Source organism: Triticum urartu, chromosome 5, assembly GCF_003073215.2.
Source record: "Triticum urartu cultivar G1812 chromosome 5, Tu2.1, whole genome shotgun sequence".
In the NCBI taxonomy this organism is placed as follows: Eukaryota; Viridiplantae; Streptophyta; class Magnoliopsida; order Poales; family Poaceae; genus Triticum; species Triticum urartu.
In genome coordinates, this window is record NC_053026.1 from 511730219 (window position 1) to 511756684 (window position 26466).

The 26466-nt window shown below is 43.7% G+C and overlaps 1 protein-coding gene, 1 long non-coding RNA gene and 1 pseudogene across 8 annotated transcripts; all 3 read left to right on the top strand.

Annotated features, from left to right (window-relative positions):
- The first annotated feature begins 158 nt into the window (after window positions 1-158).
- On the top strand, window positions 159-3933 carry LOC125510226 (probable serine/threonine-protein kinase WNK5). Of its 7 annotated transcripts, none has more exons than XR_007284531.1 (6): window positions 159-762; window positions 835-869; window positions 953-1657; window positions 2067-2856; window positions 3064-3341; window positions 3444-3933. XR_007284531.1 is itself a non-coding variant. In XM_048675348.1 (2 exons), exons 1-2 carry the CDS (start codon window positions 373-375, stop codon window positions 1045-1047), a joined length of 528 nt encoding a protein of 175 aa, XP_048531305.1. In that variant the 5' UTR covers window positions 166-372; the 3' UTR covers window positions 1048-2043. The 7 variants fall into 7 exon arrangements, 1 of the variants encoding a protein (XP_048531305.1); XR_007284529.1 differs by lacking the exon at window positions 835-869 and having other exon boundaries at window positions 910-1657; window positions 2067-2126; window positions 2463-2856; XR_007284528.1 differs by lacking the exon at window positions 835-869 and having other exon boundaries at window positions 910-1212; window positions 1530-1657.
- Window positions 3934-7500: 3567 nt separating this feature from the next.
- On the top strand, window positions 7501-8583 carry LOC125510228. Its single transcript, XR_007284532.1, has 3 exons — window positions 7501-7605; window positions 7766-7897; window positions 8535-8583. It is a non-coding gene; the product is annotated as an uncharacterized LOC125510228 (long non-coding RNA).
- A 7335-nt stretch (window positions 8584-15918) lies between these two features.
- LOC125510223 overlaps window positions 15919-26466 on the top strand; it is an 80771-nt pseudogene continuing 70223 nt past the window's right edge.

Below are 26466 nucleotides of genomic sequence, written 5' to 3' on the forward strand. Positions count from 1 at the left end.
TTGATCTAACGGTCAAGATTACACAAACCCACATCAAAAGTACACTTAGCATTTTATTCTGGGCGGACGAAAACTCTGCCACTAGCGAGCGGAGGAAAGATTGGTTTGGCAACGACATAATCCCACCCTCAATTAGCGCTAACCTCTCACCTCTAATCCCATCCCCAATTAGCGTGTCCCAACCTTCCCAAATTGCGGTCTCAGCTCTGCTCCGCCCTCGCCCACCCGCCCGTTTCACATGCCCCCAAATCCACCGTGGCCGCGCCACCGTAGCAGCAGCACCACCCCGTCATCGACGGCAGGAGGAACAGCAGCAACGAGGAGGCGTTTCAGGAGGTGGACCCGACCGGGCGGTTCGGGCGGTACGCGGCCATGCCGGGATGGGCTCCGTCAAGAAGGTTCGACCAGGAGGAGTGCATCGAGGTGGCGTGGAACCGGGTGCGCCTGCGCGCGCTGGACCCCGCCATGGTCGACCGCCGCCATGCCGAGGTGCGCCTTCTCCGCTCCCTCCATCGTGACCACATCATAGGCTTCCACGAGGTCTGGCTCGACCACGACGCTGGCGTGCTGAACTTCATCACCGAGGTCTGCAACTCGGCGAGCCTTCGCGAGTATTTCGACCGCCACAAGCACGTCTCCGTCAAAGCGCTCAAGAAGTGGGCGCTCCTTGAGGGCCTTGACCACCTCCACACCCGCGACCCCTGCATCATCCACCGCGACCGTACTTGCAGCAACGTCTTCAGCAACGGCAACACCGGCCATGTAATACCTGCCCCAATCAATCTCGCTCGCCTAGCTAATTGCCTATCCTCTCACACTTCTTGGTTCGGACAGCCTCAACGGCGACGAGGACAACAGTAGGATCTAACGTACGGTTCTTGGTCCACCCTTTTCATCGTACTGGATTAGGAATGCTTGCTTGTACCTGGTGCTGATGGTTGGGGTTCTGCAGACTTGGCAGAGATTGTGAATTTTCTCGGTATCATGCAAAGCGATTCAGTTGAGAGGAATGCAACTCTTTGTTCTTTGAGGCTTACTTTTCTTTAGTGTTAGATTTTGTTACATATCTGCTGTGTGACGAGAATTGCAAACTCAGATTCAGCGGGCGCCATCTTTTGTGGTGTTGCATGCCAGAGGCAGGCAGTTGGAGCTTCTCCGTCTAATTGTTAACTTGGTGGAAGCTAGCTGCTATACCGACAACCTAGAGTGGAGGTTGGTTTAACACTTCACTCTTTGTAGTATAATTTCTCTATGCTGATTATACAAAACCATTAGTCAGATTCTCATAATCGGTAGCTATTTTCTGTTAAACATTTTCCAGCATTGTTAGCAGAAAAGGTTTTTGATGCAAAATGTACTTCATTGTACAGAAAGTATTAGATGATGTTTTAACCTCAGTGTTGGAGCATCTGACACATACATTACCTGACAAATTGCTCCCTCACAGTGTCGTTGATGAGCAGTTAGAAAGGATGTACAACTTGTAGATTCCATTGCCATACATTACCTGACAAATTGCTCCCTCGCAGTGTCGTTGATGAGCAGTTAGAAAGGATGTACAACTTGTAGATTCCATTGCAGAGAAACATGCTTAGATTTTTTCAGAAGAGTGCAAGTCTTTTCCTGCTGCTGTCCAAATACAACCAATTTACCCCCTGTAAGTGAACCCAATTTTATGTTCTTGTCAGATGCATTATTTAGAAGGCACAAATTTCTAGCACACATATAATTTTGAAAAGGTATGAATCTGTGTTGCTGTTTTGTGACCCCCCAGATGACAAGCAATTTCAAGAACCACCACAATTTCAGTGTGAACATAGAATAAATATAGTATGGGTGTTTAAAAATCTTTCCTTTATGACTGTTTGGAAATCTAAAGTATCAGTATTGTTCTATTTCTAAATGATTTTTTAGCATCAGATATAAAAATAGCAGTCAAATTTCGGAATAATTACGGTGCATAGTTGGTTAATTTATTCAGAAAGGGGAGAACCATAAGTAGTTGTTTGCACTTTAAAGCTTTGCTCGGTTTCTTGTTTAGCTCATTTCTGTTGACTTTTGTACAGCCAAATCAGGAGCTTGGATGATGTCAGGTTGAATCTCGAGGTTCTCAAGTACTTGTGATGGTATTCTCTTATATATCTAACTAAGAAGATGTAGATAATAAAAAAATTATTTGTTTTGTATAACTTTACTGCGCATATGTGTATGAGTGTATGTTCAGATTGTTCAACACCCCCTTTATTTTTCTAGAATCCCGTGCCATTTTGTATTTGTACAGCTTGCATTGAGGGAGTGCAGCAAATCCAGGACTCACCATGATGATGTGCATTCTAAGAAAAATATAATCAAATTCCTATCACTTAAGATACCTTTACTAGCGGAACAATGGAATTGTGTGTACAAAATCTTTCTTTTATAGCAATTATGCTGATAAAATATTCGTCCTTCATGTTTTGCAGAATAGTTCAGTGAAATGTACAAAGGGATAACCTTGGATGCAGTACTGGAGCATAGGCGGGACACTACTGGTCCTTGCCCCCACCTCCCTTCCTAGAGGAAATTTTACCAAATATGCTTATATTTCTGCTAATCGTTCTACTAACCCTCTGGCGTCTCTGATCACCCTAGCCTTTTTTATGTCATACACTCATTTTGGCCCCTCCTAATATCTGGTTCATGCTCCCCCACAGCTTAGATTGTGAAGACTTGCTTAGTCCATCCTTTTGCTTTGCTTACTAATGATGCCCCAAGATGCAAAATACTAATTATTTTGCTTTATGTGTGTGCTACATTTTAGATGCAATTGCTGATCAACATCTTTGGCTTCACGGTTATTCATGGAAACTGGATGTGGTGAGTGTCGTCAAAATTTTATCCATTTTTTATTTTCTTCACATTTTTAGTAAAATGACTATTCAGACAAGCTTAAAAAATAGATAAATTGGTTTCATAACGTTTGGATTCTAGAGGCTTGTCATGCACTGCAAGTCTACATGTTGATCCATTTGAACCAATGCATGAGCTCAGTCGAATTCACATCAATGTCCTTTAACACTGCAGGCAATGAAACAAAAGGAGTTGCACTGGTTGGGAGGCATGGAGAGTTCAAGTACTATCTGGGATACTACTTACATTGCTAATAAGTTAACGTCTGGTCCTAATACTAGGATTTCCAGCTATCTTAGTTTCAAGCCCTGTATGCTGATTTGATTGAAGGTGGAAATGGGACTCCTTTTGGTGCTTAAGTAGTAACTCAATGATAGCGGGAACTGGTTGAATTATCAATATACATTTGGGCATAGAGCATGAGGATGTATGAAACTTCTGAACACTTTCAGGTTGTCTATAAATTAACAGTCTTGGCCACTTAAGAAAAGTGAATTGCAACTAAATTGTTGAAAATGCAGCTCTACGATTAAGTACTTTGCTGAAATTTTCAGGTTGTCGGACAAACTGCAACTATGAACAGTATGCCTCATTTGACTCTTGTGGGGGTAGAGCGATAAAATAAACATGTCATCACTAGGCGAGTTCAAACACTGGATGGCAAGGCGATCATCTATTTGAATACACTTATTCGTTTCAAGGAGGTAGAAGGCGGTGCAGAAGCTGCAGTTTTGACCCCACTTGTGCTAGCCAATTTTTTTTCTTTGAGATTTGTGCCAGCCAATTTGGGTATGAGTGATGCTCACGGAGGCCATTCTACGTAGCTGATGGACTGTCATGTCTATATAATTCTTATATAGCTGACAATTCAATCATGAAACGCTAGGGCTCCATGGAAGGAAAAGGAAAATGCGTCTGCAAAATCAGTAGATTTTGTGATGGAAGGATTGGTAGATTTGATATTATCTTACAACCTATAAGAACACCGAATGTGTGAAACAACATTCGTTATTGTCCAGCAACGCGACCATAAATCCACAATGATTGCAACACTGTATTTATTTGACCATATATTTTCAGAATATTTCATGTTTTGTTTATATATACTTATGATACTTAGTTTAAGTTTGAAACGTGCCTTGCACGTGCATGTTTACTAGTGCGTCAAAAGGGGTAAAAAATCGAGCGAACAAGTTCCTCCCTCCATGACGCCGTAGCACAGTCGATGAGCTCCCTTGGTATACATGAGTGGGCGGGGTTTGGACCTCGGTATCCAATTCTGTTTTTGTGAGGGGTCGGTATCCAATTCTGTGCCATGGACAGTCGAAAACCTGCACTATGGGCCCACAGAGTTTGCACCAGAAACCCACCCAGGCCCAGCACGCGAAACCCTCGCACCCATTTTGCACTGCCGCCACCGCGCGCTCAACACTCGCCAGGCACATCGCCGTCTCCGCGTTTCCTTCCTCAACGGCGACCCCGATGCCACGGCCGGATGCCAAAATCGGCAACCCGGAGCGCGCGCCGTCGTATATAAGGATGCCTCGTTTTCCTAGCCCTAGCCCGCGCCTCCTCCGACTCGCACCCGCCGCCGGCCCCCAAAACCCTAACCCACTCCGGCAAGTAGATCCGGCACGTCCTGCTCTCTCCGCCACCAGCCGCCAGAGATGGCCGCTCGCAATTCATCTGCGTCCGCCGCACATCCGGTCCACCAGGATTCCATCGCCGCCCCCAACTCGCCCGCGCCCGCCGCCGACCCGGTCCACCAGGCTGCCGTGGCCAACCCCAACTCTCCGGTGCTCGCCGCCAACCCGGTCCACCAGGCCAGCGCGGCGGCGGCGGCGGGTTGTATGGCGCTCTGGGGCCCTCCCAACCGAGCAAGGGTCTTTGACGGTGCTGCCGCCCCCGCCGCCGCCGCCGCCACAAGGCGCGCCTGTGATGAAGACGGTCCAGGGCGTGAACATGATGGCTCCGACGCCCCTGCAAGGACCCCCGGTGATGCAACGGGCAAACACGGTGGTGCCGATGCCCCTGCGGGAGCTGCTCATGACCGTGCCCCTACAAGGCAGACCTGTGATGGCACCTCTGCCTTTCCCCGGGGGTCCTCCATCCATGATGGCACCTCCATCCTTCTATGATGTCGCTTCACCAATGACGGTGCAGCAGCCTCCACATGCCGATTACATGATGGGCCAGCCGCTGTTGTGTGCCAGACCTCCACCGGTGGCGGCGCTGCATCACCCACATGCCGTACACATGGTGGCACAGCCGCCTTTGCCAGCTGGCCCCCCTCCTCTCAAGCGTCACCATAGTGACTACTTTGGTTTGTGCTTACTGCTTAATGCTCTGCCTCTGTTAGATTAATTCTTTGTTTTGTTCCTGCAGATTCATATAAAAGTTTAGCAAAGAGAAATGCAACCTTATCAGATTTTTTGATGCTTATGGTTGTAGTTTATCGAGTAGATTTTGTTGATGCTTATGGTTGTAGTTTATACAATAGTTTATTATTATTATTATTATTATTATTATTATTATTATTATTATTATTATTATTACTATTATGTTGGTAGCTTATACAATTGTCTGTTTGTTGGCCATATGTACGGTTAGGCTTTTGGTTATGTCTATGTAAAAAGCATATGGCTACAGACATATCTTTGATTTTTTCTGGGAAGCTTAATGGTCAACGCTGCGATTGTTTCTCTTATGCATGGTTCAACATCGATAATCAAGATGTTGTTGATTGTTAGATTGCACCTGTTTTTAAGCATCACGGCATCAGGTTTCTAGACTGAAGGTTTGGATTTGTTAATGAGAATTGAGAACATAAGTAGGATAGTTATAGGATACAGTTCTGGGATTTTTCTCTCTATGGTGTTGGTAGCATTTTGTCATGTGGATTAAGTGTTGCCCAACTTTTGCTATGTTAAAAACATTGGCGCAAAACCGACAGCACATATTTCTACTATTGTTCTAAAGAGCTTTGAAATGGACATCATATGACCAAATATATTATAAATCTTTAAAAACTTGAATTGGTCAAGAGTGCTTATGTCAATCTGGTCGATCTAGCTTAGGTTTTGCATGCTGCTGCATCGTAGCACGGTCGCACCCTTACTTTTGACGCAGCAATTAATAGTTTCATAAAGCTAGTTCCTCTTTCCTATTAGTACCCTTCCAATATTTTATTGAGTATGACTAATTGCCATTTGGGCATTAGTTGTATATTTGTTGTCATTTCTGAGCTGCATGATAGGTTTAATAAATCACCATCTCTTCAGTTGGCAGCTTAGATTTTTGTCATCTCACAAAGTCCCCTACATTTATCAATGCGTGTGAATATCTTTAATGCTTGTTATGAAAAATCAGCGTGCATATGTCCATTTCAACCTCGTAGATGATATGCTCCTCATTTTTTAACTTGTTTAAACCCTTTTCACATTGGTAACGCTGTAACAGTGAGATTGCCTTTTCCCCCTCTCCAGATTGTCCCTTTTCTTGATATGTGATATAGTTAGATCCACACTTCAGTTAATGCTCTCATGTTAACGTGTGTTTTGAAAAATCAGCATGCATATGTCCATTTCAACCTCATAGATGACAAACGAGGTCATCATTAGCAAACGATACTGAAACATTGATATGCTCGTCATTTTTAACTTATTTCAACCGTTTTCACATTGGTAATGCTGTAATAGTGAGATTGCCTTTCCCCCCTCTCCAGATGTCCCTTTCTTGATCTGTGATATAGTTAGATCCACACTTTAGTTAATGCTGTCCTATTAATGCGTGTTATGAAAAATCAGCGTGCATATGTCCATTTTAACCTCATAGATGACAAATGAGGTCATCATTAGCAAACGATACTGAAACGTTGAAATGCTCGTCATTTTTTAAACTTATTTAAATCCCTTTCACATTGGTAATGCCGTAACAACGAGATTGCCTTTTCCCCCTCTCCAGATGTTCATTTCTTGATATATGTGATATAGTTAGATCCACACTTTAGTTAATGCTGTCCTGTTTATTTTTATCGGGCTTGCTTTTTAAATGGTAGGTACAATTAATAATTTCAAGCAATCATGAGTTGAGAACTGAGCGCTAGCCCAATGGTAGGAGTTCAGGTTGTTGAACCTACATATCTGTGTTTGAATCCCCACGGGGACTCCACTTGGGTGCTATCCATGTTTATTCATGGAGCGGTCCCACTTCTACCTATCTGCTTGGGTGCTATCCGCGTTTATTGGTGGAGTGGTCTCACTTCTACCTAACAGTGGGCAGTTAAGGGAGGGATCCGTCCCCCTTTAGCCCTGATTGTTAGCAATCACGAGTCACGTGGCGCTCAATGGCTTTTAGAAGTTCATTCATTCCCAGTAACATATACATGCATATAATTTAGTTATTACACCCTTCTGTAGACATGCCTTTTGGACCGCAAATGACTGGTTTTGAGCTGGAAATGGCTGGATTTAATGAATCAACGGGACTGCCTTATGGGCCTTACATAAACAATGAGGTAACACAATAATTCCTTGTTCCTCATTAAGAGTAGCAGCTTCATCAGTAAATGTGAAGTAGTGGATTATTTTATTTGACCTGGTGCATCTTTACAGATGCCTTCTGTTGGTTCTTATGAGCCACATCTTCCTTTAGACGCATCAAGCACCCTACATGTTGAAGGTTTCCCACCCAACTGTACTAGACGGGAACTTGCACGTATCCTTTGCCATTATTATTTTCACTTTATTTGTCATTTTATTAATAAGGGAACTATGTTGTATGTTTATGTTCTTACCAATCTTGTGTCTCAGTCTTTCCTTTTGTGTTTTAGCTTGCACCATTTAGTGCTTCACCTACTTGACTCTTGCTTCTCTAGATATATTTCGCCCTTTTACTGGGTTCTGTGCAGTAAGGCTGGTCAACACATGATATAATAATCGACATGTAATAGCTTATGTTGACTTTGAAACTCCTGCCCAAGCCTTCTCTGCCATGAAGTCTCTGCAAGGTGAATATAACATCATTGTCAGCCGAAACTGTGTCCCTTACATTCTACTAGTATTCTATACCTGATACTTACGTTACCAATTCTTTTGAGCTTTGGTCTGCACATCCTTTGTATCAATATCGTTGTGTTCCCAAGTTGTGACTCTTACATAAGTACTTACAGCTGTTGTCAGCCCTTGTTGATTGTTTCATTTTTTCTTTGCATAACTTTCCTGTTCTTACTGAGCTAGAGTTTACATGCTAGAATCTGCATGCAGAATAGAGAATACATCCCTTTGCTCTATTCTTTTCTGCTATGTTTCACTTCCAGTAGGTTGCGTGTTAACTATTGTTTATATATCACACATCTTGCAAATATAAGTGTAGCATTTATTCATTTCATATCCAGCATCTGCCAGATAACTTTTACCTGAATATTGAGATAAGTGCCTTGTATTTCTACTACTATTTTTCCTTTTTTTTAGTATTTTAGTGCATCAACGTTGTCCCCTAGATGATTGATTTCATACTTTCTACAGTTAGCATAATCCCTTATTTTGTTTGTGTCTCACTATCCCAAAATATGTCAGTGTTATAGCACGAAATTGACACCTGTTTGGTTGTGGGTTTGAAATAAACAATGGCGCTTCTTTTTGCAGGTTATTTGTTTGACATGCATGACCGATACTCAGTCAAATTGGACCTCCACTTCCTTCCAGGTCCGTCCAAGGTAAACTGATGGCTCGTGCTAGGCGATAAACCTTGTGGGTCTCAGTTTCTTATATATCAATCTGAAACCATCAATTTGCAAATTCTTCCTTGCTTATGTTACCTCATGGGTGGGAATGGACAACTTGATTAAATTGTTTTTCAGGCTTTACCAGATACACTATGACGAGCCTATATTAGAACTGGAATTGGTTATTTAAAGTTAAATGTTGTATGAGATGCTCTAGTTTGTCATTTTGTACCGTAACTTATCATGTATCTGCGTGGCCCATACAATACAGTTATGAGCAACTGAAGGTTTCATATCACCAATGTTTTACAAAAGTAAAAGGTTTCTGTTTGGTGGGCATATTACGTCAATATAGTTTTACTGTGGATTACACAAGGGCCATGACATGGCATGTGCCTGGTGGTCTTTAAGCTGCTTATCTTGAAGATAATCAAAGTTCTGTTCGGTCCAATGATGTTTTCTGTTGTTGGGTTACTCAGGCAAGATCGATTGTGTTCGGTTCATAATCACTTAGTCACCTAGCCCACCTGTCATGCTCTTTTAGCTAAATTGCCACAATTGTGTCCATCACACTTTGGCCAACCAGGTAACCATATGCCATGACTCTTGATCCATGTTCCTTTGTGTGTGGGCGCCGCACGGGGTTGGGGTGGTAGGATTCCTTGCGGATTCAGGCGAGGCTCGCGTTGGCAGGGGAGGGATGCGCGGAACTGCCCGCCAGGCGTCCTGATTTCCGGTGGATGCTTGGGTATTATGAAGATCTTTTTGGTTGTGTTGTGCCGTACGGTGTCCTAATCGATGGCGGTTGTGTGTACCCGCCGCCCGTGGCAGATAGTAGGGGTCTCTCCGTCCAACCGCACCGCCGGCGAGGAAGGAGGAAACGACAAGGAGTCATTTTTTTAGAATGGGGCATGGGAGGATTCGAGCGGAGGAGGAAGATGGCAAGATGATGAGCCTTAATGGTGATGGTGTTTGAGGTTGGTAGTGGTCCTCTTAATTGTGTTTGATGTACATTATGGAGGCCCAGTTGGGACAGCCCACTGAGACACTGCTGTCTGACGGGCGGGCACACACAGAGGGCCCCTCTAGGAGACGGAGAGGGAGATGGCGGCGGCAGCGGCAGGTGCGGCGTGGTATCGTATTCGCGGTCAGCGGTGGCAAGAGCACGCCGCGTAGGAGGATGGTTGGGAGGCGGAGCGACAGGCAGCGTCGTGGCGCATGGCCGCACCCGCACCATGGGTGAAGCAGCAGCCGCTAGGGTGCTGAGGCAAGCCGCAATCGTCCCTTAGTTTCTGTATACTTCTCTTGTCAGCTGTCACCGTAATTGTCAATAGAAATTGCCAATTGTGGTTGCTAATCCCGCAGGTTAGCACAGTAGGCCGAAAAACGTTGTTTCAGCCGCTTTGGCTCTTCTCCTAAGAAAATGATGCAACTTTCCATGTTTATTCTAAAAAGAACAAAAGTGGGAGATACTAGCTCTGTAAAATTATTCTCAGATGGTGCGACACTGCGACTGCTCCGTACAAATGTGCAACTCAAGCAGAAATGTTGGGTGTGCGTTAGTTCAGAGGAAATTATTTGGCCATGACCCTAAAAACAGGAACCTATTTGCCCATCAATTTGACCTTGCAAAGTTTTTCAAATTTATCCATGAATTTGAATTGAATTGGATTAGATTGCATGACATAGTAGTTAAATGGATGTTTGGTTTGTCTACACAAAGACCGGTATGTTTGACTCATGTCATTGCCATATCATCCTTACATTTCCCCTGTCAGTTTACCATTGTGATTATATTTGAGTATTTTCCTTGGCATTTATGGCAACGTCCCTCAATGTATCCATGAAATGCTTGTTTTATTTGCGTGCACAGTAATATGTTTTTGGGAGTCTATTTCTGCTCAGATACGGTTCCTCTATGCATAGGATACAATGCTTATAATATATAGCTGTTTAGCTGCTAACTCATCACACTGGTGTGTGGTTTTGCAGATTCACACGGCAATCATTTTGTACAACTACACTGGCCATGAGTAATGTTAATGTAACATATAATGGATCTTTCCATTTTATGGCTTCTCCTTACGTTTTCAACCCCAATCTCTCGAATCATTGGCGCTTAATAGAAAAATCACTGTGCTAGTCAATGTAGGTTATGAGGAATGGCCTGGCATGATTGAGCCTACCCAGTCTTATCTTGTGTAACTTCACAGTTGAAGTAGTAATAATTGCAGCAGGTTTTGGATGTTCACCTAGTTTCTTGACGTCGATTCTTTGTGCAATCCTCTGGTTGACTCTTACATAAGTACTTACGGCAGTTGTCAACCCTTGTTGATTGTTTCATTGTTTGTTTGCATAACTTTCCTGCTCTTACCGAGCTAGAGTTTACATGCTAGAATCTGCATGCATAATAGAGAATACATCCCTTTGCTGTATTATTTTCTGCCATGTTTCACTTCCAGTAGGTTGCATGTTTACTATTGTTTATATATCACACATCTTGCAAATATAAGTGTAGCATTTATTCATTTCATATCCAACATCTGCCAGATAACTTTTACCTGAATAGTGAGATAAATGCCTCGTAATGCTACTACTATTTTTCCTTTTTTTAGTATTTTTGTGCATCCACTTTGTTCCCTAGATGATTGGTTTCAGACTTTCTACAGTTAGCATAATCCCTTTATTTTGTTTGTGTCTCACTATCCAAAATATGATAGTGTTATAGCATGAAATTGACACTTGTTTGGTTGTGGGATTGAAATAAACAATGACGCTTCTTTTTGCAGGTTATTTGTTTGACATGCATGACCGATTCTCAGTCAAATTGGACCTCCAGCTCCTTCCTGGTCCGTCCAAGGTAAACTGATGTCTCGTGCTAGCAATAAATCTTGTGGGTCTCAGTTTCTTATATATCAATCTGAAACCATCAATTTGCAAATTCTTCCTTGCTTATGTTACCTCATGGGTGAGAATGGACAACTTGATTGTTTCTTAGGCTTTACCTGATACACTATGATGGAGCCTATATTAGAACTAGAATTGGTTTTTTTGAAGTTAAATGTTTTATGAGATGCTCTAGTTTGTCATTTTGTACCGTAACTTATATATCTGTGTGGCCCATACAATACAGTTATGACTAACTGAAGGTTTCATATCACCAATGTTTTACAAAAGTAAAAGGTTTCTGTTTGGTGGGCATATTACGTCAATATAGTTTTACTATGGATTACACAAGGGCCATGACATGGCATGTGCCTGGTGGTCTTTAAGCTGCTTATCTTGAAGATAAGCAAAGTTCTGTTCGGTCCAATGATGTTTTCTGTTGTTGGGTTACTCAGGCAAGATCGATTGTGTTCGGTTCATAATCACTTAGTCACCTAGCCCACCTGTCATGCTCTTTTAGCTAAATTGCCACAATTGTGTCCATCACACTTTGGCCAACCAAGTAACCATATGCCATGACTCTTGATCCTTGTTCCTTTGTCTGTGGGCACCGCACGGGGTTGGGGTGGTAGGATTCCTTGCGGTTTCGGGCGAGGCTCGCATTGGCAGGGGAGGGATGCGCGGAACTGCCCGCCAGGCGTCCTGATTTCCGGTGGATGCTTGGGTATTGTGAAGATCTTTTTGGTTGTGTTGTGCCGTACGGTGTCCTAATCGGTGGCGGGTGTGTGTACCCGCCGCCCGTGGCAGATAGTAGGGGTCTCTCCGTCCAACCGCGCCGCCGGCGAGGAAGGAGGAAACGACAAGGAGTCATTTTTTTAGAATGGGGCATGGGAGGATTCGAGCGGAGGAGGAAGATGGCAAGATGATGAGCCTTAATGGTGATGGTGTTTGAGGTTGGTAGTGGTCCTCTTAATTGTGTTTGATGTACATTATGGAGGCCCAGTTGGGACAGCCCACTGAGACACTGCTATCTGATGGGCGGGCGCACACAGAGGGCCCCTCTAGGAGACGGAGAGGGAGATGGCGGCGGCAGCGGCAGGTGCGGCGTGGTATCGTATTCGCGGTCAGTGGTGGCAAGAGCACGCAGCGTAGGAGGATGGTTGGGAGGCGGAGCGACAGGCAGCGTCGTGGCGCATGGCCGCACCCGCACCATGGGTGAAGCAGCAGCCGCTAGGGTGCTGAGGCAAGCCGCAATCGTCCCTTAGTTTCTGTATACTTCTCTTGTCAGCTGTCACCGTAATTGTCAATAGAAATTGCCAATTGTGTTTGCTAATCCCGCAGGTTAGCACAGTAGGCCGAAAAACGTTGTTTCAGCCGCTTTGGCTCTTCTCCTAAGAAAATGATGCAAGTTTCCATGTTTATTCTAAAAAGAACAAAAGTGGGAGATACTAGCTCTGTAAAATTATTCTCAGATGGTGCGACACTGCGACTGCTCCGTACAAATGTGCAACTCAAGCAGAAATGTTGGGTGTTCGTTAGTTCAGAGGAAATTATTTGGCCATGACCCTAAAAACAGGAACCTATTTGCCCATCAATTTGACCTTGCAAAGTTTTTCAAATTTATCCATGAATTTGAATTGAATTGGATTAGATTGCATGACATAGTATTTAAATGAATGTTTGGTTTGTCTACACAAAGACCGGTATGTTTGATTCATGTCATTGCCATATCATCCTTACATTTCCCCTGTCAGTTTACCATTGTGATTATATTTGAGTATTTTCCTTGGCATTTATGGCAACGTCCCTCAATGTATCCATGAAATGCTTGTTTTATTGGCGTGCACTGTAATATGTTTTTGGGAGTCTATTTCTGCTCAGATACGGTTCCTCTATGCATAGGATACAATGCTTATAATATATAGCTGTTTAGCTAGCACTCATCACACTGGTGTGTGGTTTTGCAGATTCACACGGCAATCATTTTGTACAACTACTCTGGCCATGAGTAATGTTAATGTAACATATAATGGATCTTTCCATTTTATGGCTTCTCCTTACGTTTTCAACCCCAATCTCTCGAATCCTTGGCGCTTAATAGAAAAATCACTGTGCTAGTCAATGTAGGTTATGAGGAATGGCCTGACATGATTGAGCCTACCCAGTCTTATCTTGTGTAACTTCACAGTTGAAGTAGTAATAATTGCAGCAGGTTTGGGATGTTCACCTAGTTTCTTGACCTCGATTCTTTGTGCAATCCTCTGGTTGAGTATTACATAAGTACTTACAGCAGTTGTCAACCCTTGTTGATTTTTTCATTGTTTGTTTGCATAACTTTCCTGCTCTTACCGAGCTAGAGTTTACATGCTAGAATCTGCATGCAGAATAGAGAATACATCCCTTTGCTGTATTATTTTCTGCCATGTTTCACTTCCAGTAGGTTGCGTGTTTACTATTGTTTATATATCACACATCTTGCAAATATAAGTGTAGCATTTATTCATTTCATATCCAGCATCTGCCAGATAACTTTTACCTGAATATTGAGATAAGTGCCTCGTATTGCTACTACTATTTTTCCAAAAGTGGAAGAACCGCTTGTTTAGGTGTAGTGTTTCCATGCATAAAAGATTAAAAAAACAAGATAAATATTGGTAGGATGTTTGTGCACAAATTTGACCATGTGATATTGTGATACGATTGTAACTTCTGCCTGGTCTGACGCCTGTGTGTACGGTGAGGAGTGCAGATCAGCTGCCTTTTGTAATTTTGTATGCTAATGGGAAACCATAAGATGAAGGTCCTTGTGTTTCGCTGAGGTATGTGCATTAATCTTGACTTCCTGACTTTGGTTTGTGCTTGTTTGCTGCTCATTTCTCTGCCTATGTAGATTAATTGTTTGTTTTGTTCCTTGATATTCATATAGAAGTGTAAGGGACAACGGTAATAGATGTAGTAGTTTAGCATAGATAAATGGAATCGTATCAGATTTTCTTGATGCTTATGTTAGTAGTTAATACAATAGATTTTTTTATGCTTATGGTTGTAGCTTATGCAATTGTCTGTTTGTTGGCTTTGTGTACGCCTGGCTTTCTGTTATTGTCTACAAAAAACATAAGGCTACAGTAGCAGTATAGCCCTATCTTCAAATATTTTTTGTGGGAAGCTTAATAGTCAATTCTGTGGTTGTTTTCTAGCTTAACAGGGATATTTGAGATATTGTTTTGTAGACTAATACATGTTTGGATTTGTAGATTATTGTTTCCTGCTTCTTCTTGAAAAGTGGAAGCACCACTTTTTTTAGATGCATTGTTGCCATGCATTATAAAAATGATAGTTATGCGAGGATAAACAATGGTAGGATGTGGTTCATGCAGTTTGTGCTCAAACATTTTTTGTTTTTGAAATGGAATAGTTTGTGCAAAAATTTGATCAATAAGCTGGTCTGTTCAACCAAAAGTTGGATGTTTTGCCTTTTTGTGAGAATTTATAGTCTACTTATCTATCTCTACCATGTTGTGCTTTTAGTATAAATAGATAGATAGATGATGTGGCCTGGCAATATTGCGCAGGACATGGGTTTAGTAACAAATATGGAACTTTGGCTTATCATTATTTTCAATGTTTTTCATGGCATTCATGAAATTTAAATGTATCATTGGAATTGAGTTTACCTCATGTCAGGCATCAAGGTCAAGATCATATTTCTGTGAAATGCGTTGAAAGGATTCTGATGATATTGTCGTTAGTGATGTTAAGAGTCGGGGAAGAATTCATTGCGTTAGACATTGCTATTCATCCAAGACATGAAAAGCAAATGAGACCACATCAGTTGGCAGGTTTCCACTTTCTGGGTGTTTCATGTGTATTGTTCTTTTCTATGCTGGACACGGTCATAGGTGTTATTGTGGTGATATGTTTCCTGCTAGTACATTGTTGTTTGCATGCTTGTATATTTGTAGGCATCGAAGCAACTTTGCTCTTTGAAATGCTAGTGTGAATATAGTTTGCCCAGTTGAAGTATTTCCACTACCCTGTACACTCACATCACCTTTGTGTTTTTCTTTTCTTTAGAGACTCCTTTTCTGGGTATTCTGTGCATGATTAGAAGCAAAGAACAGTATTTGAATTTGGACTGAATTTACTGTAGGTGATATTTCTAGTGTATCTCTAGTAGCTACTAGCTTTATGTATAAAGTTTCATTACTACTTTAATTGGATTGTACCAGGTGAAATACAGAGCTAATAAGGAAACCTAGTAAACCTAGGAGAAAGAATTGATGAATAAGGTGCCTATTTGTTCATCAATTACTATGCTTGTGTTAAACAATTAGTGGGTTGACTACTACATAATGCCCGCTGCATTTTATGATCATTATAGTTCTCCTCATGTAACTGTCTGTGGTTCATACTTATGATTGCCATGTACGTATCCCACATTTTTCTTGTCCACCTTGCATGGGGCTTATATGCAACATCAGCAGAAGTGCTACTTCCATTGCTGGTGCTAATTTATTTCTTCTCTCTTATATGATAATAACTAATTAGTCATCTGTTTCTGTAGGCATGTATTACCACAGAAAAAGAGAGCCTTCCAACCCCATCAATAATCTTTCACTTACTGCAAATACGATTCGCAGTTGGGGATGTGGCAGTGTTACCGAGGAGTGGGATAGCTTGTATGCTCAGAAGGTCCAATTGTTAACTTTCCTTTCTACTCTGCCCGAGCCCGCTCTGAGTTATGGGCCGAGTGTTGAAACTAATATGGCCAATTCTATCGAGCAAAGAGAACAGAAAAAGAGTGACATAATAGTTCTTGATTCGGATGATGATGATGATGAAAGCACAGGAGCACACAAACAACTGACGCCTGAGAAAAATAAACAGCTGATACCATCAGAACAGGCTGGTGCTCTCATGAGAGTGGTAATCGAAGGAATTGATGAAGTAAATGAGATAATGCATGATAGAGACAAAAACAGTCTTTTTCGGATAGAGACCAAAACTGTCAAATTGTTCCATATAGTCCAAGTGCAACTTTAATGAATCAATATCCTTCGGCCAGCTATCAACCATCAGCAGTTCTGTTTGAGAGAGTTATATTGCAGAACATATCCATGATCTGGCTGTATGTGATTTTCACTTGCAATTTTTTACTGAGTTATATTGTTGATTTTGTTCTACATGTTTGTAATGACAAACTAGTAGCATCAACTTTGCACTGCCTCATCAGTATCTCTGAAGGGCACTGCGAAACTGTTATCTTTGTTTTCAATTTTTTTAATGTTCATCCATAATTATTTGACGCATCTTAGTTAACAAGTACCCCTTTCTCTTGTACTAAAAATAATGGAGTATAATTGTTTGATATTTGCTGAATCTATTCCAATTCAAAGCTGAAATTTTCATCTTCCAGCCGTAACTCTTCTTGCTCAATGTATGTTGCTACCCATAAGGAGAAAATGGCAGAAACACAAGTTTCCCCTCCACTTCCTAAGGAGAGAAAAAAACAATAAGTTGATCCAAGCTCCCAAGTAGATGGGGATGTTGAAATTGTGCCAAGAAAAGAAAAAGAAAAAATGAAGCAAATCCAACAGTATTTGATTTGCCCTCAAAACCTTACAATCCTCTGGGGTAAGATGAACCTATGGAGGAAGATGAGCCTATGGGGGAAGATGAGCCTATGGAGGAAGAACATATACAAGAAAAGGAAAGTGATGGTCTTGAAGATTTTTGGAATGAGCACTCAGTGGCACTTGAAAGCTCTAAGGTACAAATTATAATCACAGACTTATGACTTTTGTTGCTTCAGCATTTTGAAACATATCATTTTGTAATTTTATGGTTGTTCTTATGATCCCGTGCTCTGTCTGCAAATTGATTCAACTTGTAAAGTTTGAGAATAGATGAGCTCAACTTAATAAGAGAAATCTGTAAACTTTATCTTCAGTAAATTGTTTATTTGGATTTATGTTGTTTGCCGTAATGATTTAGTTATATTTATTGGCCAGCTCGACACACTTGAAGAGGCAGCCAATGAGAAAGAGGTGAACAACGTCTACAATCATGAAATACAGATTCATGAAGATCTGGGCCATGTACGCCGTGTCCGGCGTATGATTGTGAGAAGGCCTGACACAATCATTGATTATCAGTGGAGAAAGGTATGTTATTTGTTTAAGATATGTGATGATGCTTCTATAACTCTGAGGCCGTTTAGCAACATATGTAGTTTTATTTTTTCAGAAGTTCTTAGCGAATATCCTTTTTAGCAACAAGCAAAGTGGCCCACAGGCATGTGTTGTATTCCCATTTGGTGTGCTGAAACTGCTTTGAAATACATTTTTTATTTTTTATTACACTATTACGTTGTTTGAACACAATCTGTTTTGATAAGAGCCAAGTGCCTAAAGGGGCACAATATGCCAATCATACCTGAGAATTGACACATTTGCTCATCTTATCTGACAAAATTGACACATTTGCTCATGCCGCAGAGCCTGACGCTAGACCTTGTGGGTTGTTATTTGGTTATTCCTGTATTTCGAGCATGAAGAAACTTTTCTAGTATAGCACATGTAGTTGTTATTTTCTGATATTCGGTATCTACTGTTATGCATTATAATTTTTTAGAAATGTCACGATGGCATAATATAAACTTTGGAATGAATTGAAGTTTAAATGTATGACTGGAACAATCAATTGACATTATGTTTACCTCATGTCAGGCATCAAGGTCAAGATCATATTACTCTGAAAAGCGCTCAAAGGATTCTGATGATATTGTCACTGGTGATGTTAGAATCACTGAAGAACTGAACGCGTTAGACATTGTTATTCATCTAAAACATGAAAAGCAAATGAGACCACATCAGTTGGCAGGTTTCCACTTTCTGGTTAAGAATTTAGTCTCTGACAAACCACGAGGTTGCATTCTAGCTCATGCCCCTGGTTCGGGGAAGACATTTATCCTAGTTAGTTTTATTCAGAGCTTCTTGGCAAAGTATCCCTCTGGAAGGCCTCTCGTTGTACTCCCTAAGGGCATATTAGGTACATGGAAACAGAAATTTCAACGGTGGCAAGTGGAGGACATACCACTGTATGATTTGTGTTCTGTCAAGGGTAATTCCTTAACGCTTGGCAAACCAACAGGAGTATCCTCTTGGTTGGATACACCCAGTTCTCTTGGATCATTAACAGTGATGGGTGTGTCACCATCGCAGCTGCATGCTGGGACATGTTGCTTATGGTGCCTAACCTACTTATAATCACTGCACAGAGTACATACTCCACGTAATTGGTCCTTACACTTTTCCAGAATCACGTCGCAAAAGTGTTCAACATCTTGAACCTTTTGTGCGCAAAATTTCTCAAGATAGTAGCATATATCCTATTGTTGATAATGAATCAAGTATCAATATCAGGTCGCAGGATTTGAAAAGGGGTCACTAATAAATTCACTGAGACAGTAGAAGAGGCCCTACTGCATGATGATAATTAAACAAGAAAAGCACATGTCATTAGAAGTCTTAGAGAACTAACAAAAGGCGTGCTTCACTACTAGAAGGGTGATATCTTGGATGAACTACCTGACCTAGTAGACTTCAGTGTCAGAAATCGTTCATAAGTTGGAAGACTATAAGAAGTAAAAAAAATGCAGTAGGAACTGCGCTGTACATGCATCCATGTCTGTCAGAAATATTAGAAGTTGATGCTGCAGATAGGGCTTTCAGCTTGATAGATGTCACTCACTACTGGAATTTTCATGTACACCGGGTGTAATGCTCTTTGACGAGTGCTAAAATACGAATACTCGGCAAAGCAAACTTTGTCGAGTGTCACTCTCGGCAAACCGGCCAGCTTCACGGCAAACTGCCATCTTTGCCGTCATTGCCTCACGACAAAGAGGCACCGCACGGCAAAACCTGCAGACGCTGAGAGCCGCTCACGGCAAAGAGGAGCCACGCGGCATGGCCGTCCGTAACAGACGGCTCCGTCAGTTACTACATCCTTTACCGAGAGCTGCAGTACGACACTCGGCAAAGCATATGCAACATCCTATTTTCTTTTTTTGTGTGTGTTCTTTCTAACTGACATGTGGTCCCACTGGTCACATTTATCAGTAAAAGTTTGAAATAACTTCCTAAATATTCTTGAAAAAAATGATGATATCTTTGCCGAGAGCTGCTCTCGGCAATCCTCCTGACCAGTAGGACGGCGTGGCCCACATGGGAGCTGACAGTTTACATAGCTTTGCCGTGAGCTTGTCTCGGCAATGTCGTCTTCCTTTCCGAGAGCAGCTCTCAGAAAAGTTGTGGCACAATAGTAGGTCTCCCAGACGACCATGTTTTCGAGAAGGGCTCTCGGTAATATGTAGTTTTTCGAATGTTGCTCTCGGAAATCTTTCCCATCTATTCTGATGTTTAAGCTATTTATTTTCTGATCCCTGCAGATAAAAACAACTACTTGGCAGAAGGATCATATATAGGCATAATTTGATCTATTCCACACATATATAGGCATAATTTGATCATATATAGGCATAATTTGATCTAGTCCACACATATATAGGCATAATTAGGGATAGTCCACATATTGTCACACACAAGTCGAATGTATTATCCTAATAGACGTCACACACAAGTCGCAAATTCATACATATTGTCACTACTTGCAAAACACGTGCATGTCACAATAGAAGTACACTTGTTCATATATAGATCATCTTGAGGAGGAGAGGCCATCGAGTTAACATTCCGGAGGAGGAGGAGGGGCATCACTTGCACTGCTTTGAGATTGCATAAGAGCCTATAAGAGTAGAGTCACGTGAGAGCGGTTCGTCCCTATGTAATGAATCTTCTACTCTAGTTTAGATAATGTTCTACCTGTAGTTGATCCTCAAGCAGCTTCAAGCTCTTGTTCGTGTCTTCCCGTTCCTTTTCTCCGGACTCCTGCTCAGCCTGCCGCCTTTTCTCCTCTTCAACAGCCCGCTGCGCCATTAAATCATGTAACATGGCATTAGGCTCATATAGGTTGGAACGGTGCTATTTCGAGGCATGGCCATAAATGAAAGATTAGGATGCTAACCTTGAGACGCGATATCTCATTTGATGCGGCGGTTGGGCGACTCCGTATGGACGGAGTTGAGCTGGTGCTCGACGCGCGTATCTCGTGCAGCTTGCGATGCGAGGAGGTGGCGATCGCCCCGTTGCAAAGGAGGTGGCAGCCATGACCCTTCCCCTCGCCAGCAATGATGAGAAGTTCAGGATCAAGGGGCTTGGACATAGGTTCGGCTTCCTGCCCGTGCACCTCCTGGAAGACCTCTTTGAAGGTCCCCCACTTCTCCTCCACCGACTCGCAGCACAACTCGGCGCCATCCTTCCCCTTGTGGCCTTCTTTCCAGGTTTCCAGGATGTGGACCGGGCGACCAACCTTCGCCTCCTACAAAATTAACCATCAAATTTAATGAACCAAGATGCACCGTGCGAAAAAGTTAACATCTTAATCCACATACCATGTGTTGCTTGAGAGCGGTTAGGTTCCGGCTTCCCTGGACATGAGCCGGGCCTGTCATTTTGGCTCGATCGTTTCCCTTCTCCACATGTTGCGCCTGCCATGCTGGGTCGCACCACATGTCAACCAGGGCCTCCCAACAATTGTCCTTCATCCAGGGTTACGTCACCTAGTTAGACAAAATCGAATAATTGAGGAACAAGAGGGGTGAATCAAAGTACTAGCAACCGATGTAGTCACTTACCATTGACAGGTATTCTTCTCGCGACAGGTTGGTCTGGCAAGCAGTCTTCCTTGTCATCTTCTCTCCCTTCTCATCGAGCGGCCGACACTGCATCACGGCTTTGTACCGCAGCGTGTGCTTGAGGTCAGAGAGTATCTTTCGGGCATATTTCACGATGCCTTTGATTGCCTTCTGCTGCTCACCATCCACGCAAGCAAATGTTTCCTACAAGAAAGCATATGGCATCTTCTCACCATCCACGCAAGCAAGGATTTGGATATGAAAAAATGCAGTGGTCGGAGCGAAGATACTTACAAAAAAAGCATTGATGACCCGAGTGGCCATGGTAACATCGTGCTCATCCTTGTTGTGTACGTAATGCTCCCAGGTTAAACCTGGCGACGGTGGATCATCATCACCCGCCTTGGACAATCCAGGGAAGTGCTTCCTCAAGAGGGAGCCGATGACGTGGTTCGGCGGGCATGCCCCCTTAGGTTGTGTCGGGATAAATTCCCACTGACTACATGATATAAAAGACAACCATATGTGAGTGTCAAAGCTGTGGCATCCAAAATATGATGCAAATGAAATGCTTGCTTACCCCTCTCCTGTCGGGCAAATGACACGACGGTTGCTGGCAGTAGTTGGTTCCGGGACCTTCCCCGGACCACACCCGAATTTCTTCCTCTTGGAAGTGTTGCTCGAGGTATACCCCAAGCCTTCCGAGGCCTCCATGTCGCCCGACTCGGTAGCGAGCGGATCTGGTGCATCTAAGTCCACTCCGACATCGCCATACAATGATGACGATGCCTCGGTTGTGGCCTGATGGGAGGTGGACGACTCGGTCGTACCAGTCGGGACTCTCCGGTACTTACTACCAGTGCTCCCATCAGAATCTGAAAAACAAAAAAATATATACTGAATATTAACCATACCACTTGTCCAAAATACATGAAAAATTGACTGAAAAGAGTACATAGGCAACAGGAGCATATTATCATGCACTAGACAATATGAACTATTCAAATATATGAAAAAATAGGCGGAAAACTATACATTACAATAGCTGAAAAATATACATAAGCAACATGAGCATATTATCATGCACTGGACAATATCAACTCCTCAAAAACATGAAAAATAGGCTGAAAACTGAACATTACAGTAGTATACAGCAGCATATTATGATGAACTTGACCCACAATATCAGGTTTGGTTGTTTTGTAGCCAGTTTTGCCATGGTATTAAATTCCCCAGCAAGATGGTGCCTACTTGCAATTACTAGCCCCTAGTGGCAGTGGCGGAGCGTGAGAAGCATCCAAGAGGGGGTCATTTTCAAAATGAAAGCAAAAAAACATGTGCAACTCACAACATGTTGTGCAACTCAAACATCATAGTGGAGCACCTAAAACTACCTAGAACTAGATCAACATGGACCTAGTGGAGCACCTAAAAATACCCTATGAACTGAATTAGTAGCCCCTAGTGGAGTACCTATGAACTGAATTTTCCCAATTCTCATCTTCTTCAGCAAAATTTGCATATGGGTGTACACACCTGAGGGCATCTCCAGCTGCCGCGCTACCGGAGGAGCTCCGCTGCGGCGGCCGTCGTTGGGTTGCATCGAAGAGCCGCCACGTCGGCCGCCGGCCATGAAGCACCGTGGCAGCGCCAGTTGGGGGTGGTGGACGCAATTGGGGGCGGTGGAGGAGGGGTGGCGGTGGCGGCAGCAGTGGCGATTTCGGCGTCGGCGGTGGCGGTGGCGCAGGGAACAGAGAGGAGGGGAATGAAGATATAAAAGAAAGGGGAAAAGTTAAGATCTAGGTTAGACCGAGAGCGCCTCTCGGAAAAGGTGGCCATTATCGAGAGCCGAGAATCGACCCTCGTTACCACTGCTCTAATTTTTTCCCCTTCTCTTTTTGTTTTTGTTTTGTACTATCTTTTTTGTATCTCATATTTCGTATGCTTTTACGACCAAAGTTTGGAAATTCCACGACTTTTGATGATTTTTTTCGATAAAAGACTTTTGATGCACTCATATATATATATATATATGCTTTTTTGGGTTAGATTTGTTCAAAACTCAACTTTAAAGAGTGTAAAGTAAAAAACATGAGAAGAAGCAGTTGTTGACCGTGGCCTACCCCCTCTCTCGGTGCCGGTCAACTTTCTAGACCAGCACCGAGAGAGAACTTTAAAGAGTGTGAAGTAAAAAACATGAGAAGAGGAAGTTGTTGACTGTGGCCTACACCCTCTCTTGGTGTCGGCGAACTTCCTAGAACGACACCGAGAGAGAACTTTAAAGAGTGTAAATTAAAAAACATGATAAGAAGCAGTTGTTGACCGTGGCCTACCCACTCTCTCGGTGCCGGTCAACTTCCTAGACCGGCACCGCGAGAGAACTTTAAAGAGTGTAAAGTAATAAACATGAGACGAAGCAGTTGTTGATCGTGGCCTACCCCCTCTCTCGGTGCCGATCAACTTCCTAGACCGCCGAGGCCACCGGATAGCCCATGCATATACATGCGGTGGCTTCCTTTGAGAGCACAAGAAGTTTCGAGGCCAATGGAGCAACAGGACCCGCACTTCCTACACAAACCGGACACATTCCCTCTCGATACCAATAGACTATCTCGAAGAAGGGGCCTAGACTTGGTCTGTCATCTCGCGATGACATGCACTAACACGGAGAAGCAGTTATTCACCGTGGACTACACCCTCTTGGTGCCGAACAATGCCCTAGACCGCTGGGGCCACCGGATGGGTGCTCGATATAGAGACCGCCCGAGGGGGTGAGGACACCCCTACATGCGTGTGGCCCATGCATATGCATGTAGGGGTGGTGTGCTATTTGAATAAGCAACTAACATCCTTGACGTGACACGTGCCTCACAAACCACACACGCGGGCAGGAACATCGAGGACCGACTGCGTCCGTCCCCGAGACAGAATCTTCGGTGGGTGATCCCGTGACAGAACGAGCCTAGACTTGGTCTGTCATCTCGTGATGACATGCACTAACATGGAGAAGCAGTTATTCACCGTGGACTACACCCTCTCCGTGCCGAATAACGCCCTAGACCGCCGGGGCCACCGGATGGGTGCTCGATATGGAGACCACCCGAGGAGGGAGGGCACCCCTACATGCGTGTGGCCCATGCATATGCATGCAGGGGTGGTGTGCTATTTGAATAAGCAACACACGTCCTTGACGTGGCACGTGCCTCACAAACCACACACACGGGCGGGAACATCGAGGACCGGCTGCGTTCGTCCCCGAGACAGAGTCTTCGGTGGGTGATCCCGTGACAGAATGGGCCTAGACTTGGTCTGTCATCTCGCGATGACATGCACTAACAAGAAGAAGCAGTTATTCCCTGTGTCCTACCCCCTCTAGGTGCCGAACAACGCCCTAGACCGTCGGGGCCACCAGAGGGGTGCCGATCTCTAGAACCGGCCGAGGCCTATCTGAAGAAGAAAGCACAAGACGGTAATTATGATGTGCTAAGGTTGTTTGCCAAGCATGGAAGACAACAACAAAAAAGTATAATACATATTATCGAGAATGCACAAGAAGGAAAGAGATCTATGTTAGATGCTTTACCGAGAGCGCCTCTCGAAAAAGGTGGCCATTGCCGAGAGCCGAGAATCGACCCTCGGTAACCACTGCTCTAATTTTTCCCCTTCTCTTTTTGTTTTTGTTTTGCACTATCTTTTTTGTATCTTATATTTCATATGCTTTTACGACCAAAGTTTGGAAATTCCATGACTTTTGATGAATTTTTTCGATGAAAGACTTTTGATGCACTCATAGATATATATATATATGCTTTTTGGGTTAGATTTGTTCAAAACCCAACTTTAAAGAGTGTAAAGTAAAAACATGAGAAGAAGTAGTTGTTGACCGTGGTCTACCCCCTCTCTCAGTGCTGGCCAACTTCCTAGACCGGCACCGAGAGAGAACTTTAAAGAGTGTAAAGTAATAAACATGAGAAGAAGCAGTTGTTGACTGTGGCCTACCCCATCTCTCGGTGCCAGTCAACTTCCTAGACCGCCGAGGCCACCGGATAGCCCATGCATATACGTGCGATGGCCTCATTTGAGAGCACAAGAAGTTTTGAGGCCAACGGAGCAACAGGACCCGCACTTCCTACACAAACCGGACACATTCCCTCTCGATACCCATAGACTATCTCGAAGAACGGGCCTAGACTTGGTCTGTCATCTCGTGATGACATGCACTAACACAGAGAAGCCATTATTCACCGTGGATGACACCCTCTCGGTGTCGAACAATGCCCTAGATCACCGGGGCCACTGGATGGGTGCTCGATATAGAGACCGCCCGAGGGGGGAGGGCACCCCTACATGCGTGTGGTCCATGCATATGCATGCAGGGGTGGTGTGCTATTTGAATAAGCAACGCACGTCCTTGAGATGACACATGCCTCACAAACCACACACACAGGTGGGAACGTTGAGGACCGGCTGTGTCCGTCCCCGAGACAGAATCTTCGGTGGGTGATCCCATGACAAAACGAGCCTAGACTTGGTCTGTCATCTCGCGATGACATGCACTAACACGGAGAAGCAGTTATTCACCGTGGACTACACCCTCTTGGTGCCGAATAACGCCCTAGACCGCCGGGGCCACCGGATGGGTGCTCGATATGGAGACCGCCCGAGGGGGGGAGGGCACCCCTACATGCGTGTGTGTTGAGGCATATATCTCTTGATGTGGTTTTGGTGATTGATGGCAATGTGTTTGTGGACTAATCGTGTGCTTTGAGCATGTCAAAGATTCATCCTTGGCACGAGACGATTTCTTCCCCTCGGAGTGTCATTCAAGATGTTGTAGCTCTTTTGTTTCTTTCTCGGTGGACTAGTTGCGTAGAGGGCACCGTACTATAAAGAGGGGGTCCGCCTTGGTATTGCTTGGGTGGAATCAACACGTACACATCCGCTTCTCACCCTCCGAGCCCTTTCGCTTCTATGGAGAGATCTTCTCTCTTCTTGTGGGTTTTGTCTGGGTCCCAACAGTAGTACCATGGTACCCAGCGGTAGTACCACTGAGGGGTCACAAGCGGCAGTACCGCTCCGCAGCGGTAGTACCGCCGGTGACTCCGCAGTAGTACTACCGCTGGCTTGCCAGGTCCCTACCGCGTTGATTCGAGGGGTCTTTTTGTTTGTCGAATTGTGCGGTACCTCGCTGTGGCAGTAGTGCGATAGT